The sequence below is a fragment of the Penaeus chinensis genome, chromosome 20 (genome assembly GCF_019202785.1).
Source record: "Penaeus chinensis breed Huanghai No. 1 chromosome 20, ASM1920278v2, whole genome shotgun sequence".
NCBI lineage: Eukaryota > Metazoa > Arthropoda > Malacostraca > Decapoda > Penaeidae > Penaeus > Penaeus chinensis.
Window position 1 is genome coordinate 8,110,491 of NC_061838.1, and position 5,000 is coordinate 8,115,490.

The 5,000-nt window shown below is 45.4% G+C and overlaps 1 protein-coding gene across 2 annotated transcripts in view; it reads left to right on the forward strand.

Annotated features, from left to right (window-relative positions):
* Positions 1-4,892, forward strand: part of LOC125036138 (peroxisomal sarcosine oxidase-like) — a 5,763-nt gene extending 871 nt beyond the window's left edge. For both annotated transcript variants that reach the window (XM_047628557.1, XM_047628558.1), the window contains exons 3-10: positions 843-994; positions 1,232-1,354; positions 1,769-1,853; positions 2,107-2,291; positions 2,511-2,637; positions 3,054-3,203; positions 4,043-4,118; positions 4,342-4,892. In XM_047628557.1, coding sequence (XP_047484513.1) covers positions 843-994; positions 1,232-1,354; positions 1,769-1,853; positions 2,107-2,291; positions 2,511-2,637; positions 3,054-3,203; positions 4,043-4,118; positions 4,342-4,478 — 1,035 coding nt within the window. In that variant the 3' untranslated portion in view covers positions 4,479-4,892. The remainder of the gene's footprint in view (positions 1-842; positions 995-1,231; positions 1,355-1,768; positions 1,854-2,106; positions 2,292-2,510; positions 2,638-3,053; positions 3,204-4,042; positions 4,119-4,341) is intronic.
* Positions 4,893-5,000: the final 108 nt, after the last annotated feature.

The window sequence follows — 5,000 nt, forward strand, 5'->3', positions numbered from 1 at the left end:
TTCTCAAAACTTCTCCACCTGACCCTATGCTCCCGGGTGCATATGCGGACAGTCCACTGTAATTTTGTCCTGTGATTTTTAAATATACATAGATAGTTCCCAAGTGCTCAGCCCCGAAAGAGTCATTGAGTAGGACCTATCTGAGGACCTGTATGAGTTATCAAATACGATTTACCAGTGAGCTAGTTATCGGGGCAGTCGCATAAGAGAATTACAGAGAAATGGCAATCATCGGAAGTCGGAATACATATATCATTTGGCAAATTAAATCGTGCTTTGATTCCTTTAAGAAATCTTCAAACGTGTTATTTGATCTAGACAAGGAGGGGCCTTGTAATAAATAGCTGTAAGGAATCATCACCATTGCTTATGATTACAACATCCGTGTCAATGTAATGATTGATAACAATATAACAATAATAATAACAGCACTGCAATTTATATTATACAACGGTTAATTCAGATATTGGCACTGGAAAATAGATACTCTTTGGGTGTTTAAATCCTTATAAATGTTCGATTCCTCCTTGCAATGGTAATGCTTAGCAGTCATATGTTATGTTCTAATTCTGTCATGAAATTACATGAGGCTTGAATTTGAAAAGTGAAAGGAAAGTAAAAATAAATGATAAACTTTTGGGTGTGAATTATGAATCTCTCTCTCTCTCTCTCTCTCTCTCTCTCTTCTCTATCCCTCTCGCTCTCTCTCTCTCTGTGTCTGTCTGTCTGCTGACCCTCTTTCTCTCTGTCAGTGTTCATGTGTATGTGTGTATGTTTGTGTGTGAATTTCGTTCTGCCAAGCACTATCTCCTCCTCCCAACCCCCTCCCTTGCCTCCCCCAGTTCGCGCTGCCCAACCTCAGGGGCAGCAGTGGCGGCCTCAGCAGAATCACGCGCAGGGCCAACTTCGGGATTCCTGAACTGACGCCCATCATGGACGATTCCTTCAAGCTGTGGCAGGAGATCTCCGAGAAGGCCCACGAGGAGCTGATAAGGTAAGCGAGGCTCCGATTCGTAAGGATTTTGTCGTTAAAGGGACCTTTTTCTGCTTTTTCCTCTTCCTTCTCTCCTTGGCAGATCTATTTCCATAAACCCATGTTCTAATAGCTTATATATTTACTCTGCGTATCATACACCGCTTACACACTCCCTTTCATTGCACAAGCACAACCCCTTCATGGACTCCCCATCTGCCTCCCCTTGCCTTAAGAGCTCCCCCCCTTCTCCCCCAGGCCCGCCCCCATGCTGGTGGTGGGGAAGGACTTCCAAATGCTGTCTAAGATGGCGGCGTCCGTGGAGGCGACGGGGAACGCGCCCGCCTGGCTCTCCATCCAACAGACCAACGCCAAGTACAAGTGAGTGGGGCTGTGGTGGGATCCAACCGGGTGAAAGGGAATTTCCTGAGATTCTCAGGACCTCAGTGCTCGGGAATTCCGTTTGGTCCTCCGCGGCGTAAAATCGGAGTGGATAAGGACAGGGTGACCTCTGATAGACTTCCTTGCAGTAAACCTGAAAATCATGCTTAAGTCTGATGGACATTTCTAGAATATTCCTAAGATCAAGCCTTGATGTTGCTTCAGATAATATATGATTTGCTTCTTTCCATATCAAGATTTTTTGAGGACTTTTAAACGCTTTACGGTACAAACCACGAAGCTAGAATTAACCATACCAAGAATCATTAATTAAAAATTCATAATATTTACTGAGATATTGATATAGATACTGATATACGTGTTTCGAAGAGAGTCAACACGGCCCCTTTTCAGATCGAAGTTCACCGACGACTACTACGCCTTCGAGGACCCGACGGCCGGGGTTCTGAGGGCGGACAGGTGCCTCTTAGCGGTCCAGGTGAGAGGCGGTCAAAAGTACTGGTCGAGGGGGTTTTCTTGTTTGAGTAATCGTTACAGATTCCTTGATTTAATCTTTAGTGGAATATATTGTCCTGAAATTGTGGAGGATACATATCAGCGAGAGAGAGAGAAAGAGAGAGAGAGAGAGAGAGAGAGAGAGAGAGAGAGAGAGAGAGAGAGAGAGAGAGAGAGAGAGAGAGACTGCATGGTCAACCGCGCCCTGAGCTCGGCCCCTCCCCTCTCCGCCGCAGAAGCTGTTCCGCGACGAGGGCGGCTGCGTGCTCGACGGGTGGCCTGTGGTGGGCGTGGAGCCCGGGGAGCCCTGGACCAAGATCTCCGGGCCCCAGGGCGTCGTCAGGGCCCGCTGGCTGGTGCTGTGCCCGGGGCCCTGGGCGAGCCACGTCCTCCAGCACCTCGGCGTGTACTTGCCTCTCAGGTTCCGCTCCGCCTCGCTTTTCTTCCAATGATTTGCAATCGTCGACGCTTTATGAAAGACAGAGCTATACATGCTAATATACATACATACATCACTTTATCAATCTGTATATCTTTCCTTTACTTTGTCTCTTTCTTGCACTCTGTTTCCCCCTTTTGTTCTAAACTGCACCGCTTTTCAATTCACGAATTACTCTTACAAGCCCCCTCACGTCCGCAGATCAGTGCGGACGACCTCGCTGTACTGCCGCAACGAGCAGTTCCCTTTCTCGAGTTTCGTGGACTGCTCGGTCGAAAACAACCACTACTATGCTCTTCCTGCCATGGAGCATCCGGGGCATATCAAGGTGAGAACATGTATATGCTTAGTTTTCGTTTATTTTCACTTTATTTATCTATTTATATAATCTTAATAGAAGCGAAGATACATTTGGTGAATGGCTGAATACAAAGTCCAAAGACATCGTTGTTTTTAAGATAATTATCATGAACAACTTATGAATTATCAAATTACTATTAAAGCCAACTTGTCAAGTGTCTTAGAACTTCTCTCTATATAAGAAAATATATATTTCTTTATATTTCTTCATTGCCTCTGGATGTATAGAAACCTAAGCCCACCTGTCACTTGATTTAGTTCATATAGACAGACGAGGGAGCTAAAATATCCTTTTCACTCCTCTCTTTCGGTATTTTCATCTTCCTTTTCCCCATTCCCAGTCATCTGCCTCTTTCCCCTCATCTTTCCCATCCCTTTCCACAGGTGGGCCTCCATGAAGGCGTGGAAATGGATCCGAATCAGAGCCAAGAAGTTGACATATCAGAGTTGAGGCAGAAGTCACTTTCTTACTTCAAGAATTACTTCCCGGACTTGGGGGAGCAATATGCCTTCGAGCAGCTGTGCTATTACACGGTAATTCAAGGGGAGAGAGCTGGGGAGCTAAGGGGAAAGAGAGAAGGAAAGGAAGAAGATAAAGATGTGGAAAGTTATAGGGAAAGAGAGAAAGAAAGGGGGGGAGGATAGAGAGGTCACAGCCTACAGGGAAAGTGAGTGGGAGAAGGAGGGAGAGAGGTGGAGAGCTAAAGGAAAGAGAGAGGGAGAGGGAGAGGGGTGGGGAATTAATGGAAAAGAAGGGGGAAGAGGGAGAAGGAAGAAGAGAGGTGGGGAGCTAAGGAATAGAGAGAGGGAGAGAGAGAAGGAAGGATAGAGGTGCAGAACTAGAGGGAGAGGGAGAAGAAAGGAGATAGGTGAAGAGCAAAAGGAAAAGGGAGAAGGAGCGAGAGAGGTGGAGAACTAAAGGGACAAAGAGAGGGAGAGAGAGAAGGCGGAGAGAGGTGGAAAACTAAAGGGAAGGGGAGAAGGAGAGAGAAAAGGATAGGGAGGGAATGAGAAGAAGTGAGGGGGAGTGAGGAGTGAGGGAAAGAGAAAGACATGAAAAAGGCGGGAGAGAGGAAGGGGGATAGACAGATGTAGAGAAAGATGGCAATAGACAGAAATATATCATACATTTTAGATAAAGAGTTTAGAGAGAGAGAGAGGCAAGTAAGCTAAGACAGACAGTCAAAAGAGAAAAGTAAATGCCCACATAGCCATTCTTAAAGACTAAAACGAACGCAAATCTCTGGCACAGAAATAACTCCACGACTCGATTAGACAACCGCGACTCTTCCTTCTCTCCTTTCGCAAACGCCAATCGCCCAATCGCCCAATCGCCCCATCGGCCTCCTAATCCCCCCCTCCTCTCGCCTCAGCTCACGCCCGACGAGGAGTTCATCCTCGACCGCCATCCTCGCCATCGCAACATCCTTTACGCCGTAGGATTCTCAGGTACTTGCGCCTCTTCTGATCGTTATGTTGTTGTTATCATCATCGTTGTTATTCCTGTTCCTAGTGCTGCTATTGCTATCAGCGTTATGGTTGTTGATATTATTATTGCCGCTTTCGTTGCCATTAATAGCGTTATTGTCGTAGCAGTCTTACCTTAGCACTCAACCCGCACCGTTCTGTCCCCTACAATGCCCGTTACTCTACGCATTACTCCCTCGCCCAGGCACTGGCTTCAAGATCGCGCCCGTGATCGGCGAAGTGTTCAGCCGCATGATCCGGGGGGAAGCGCCCAAGCATGACGTCAGTGCTTTCGCCGCGAAGAGGTTCGATAAGGACAAAGCGATGAAGAGTAAATATTGAAGAACTGGAAGGGGACACGACATGCAGAATTGGTTGTGTAGAATTATTTAGGATTGCAGAAGAATCGAGGACAATGCAGTGTTGTTTTTGTTATTACTAACCAAAGAAGAAGAAGGCTTGTAGAGCGGAAATTGTAAACAAAAAATGGTATCTGTATATTGTTTACATTATGGAAAGAATATAGGAATTAGTTATGTGGAAAGATGGGTGTATAGAGTACATTGTTTTCTTACTAATGGTTGAATTGTGTTATATGAAGAATAAATACGTACTGTGATATAAAGTCTTCATTTGTGTGTTGAATGCAGTGAAAAAAAACTCTTCCTATTCATTAACAAAATATGGGTATTCCTGGAAAATTTAGGTATCTACATCATGTTATCTTGCGAACGAATAAATGGAAATAAAAGTTTAGTTGTGTTTATATAACACGATTCTTGTATGTGAATGTGTATATATGTGTATGCATACATTATGTACACACACACACACACACACACACAGCCACACAAACACACACAC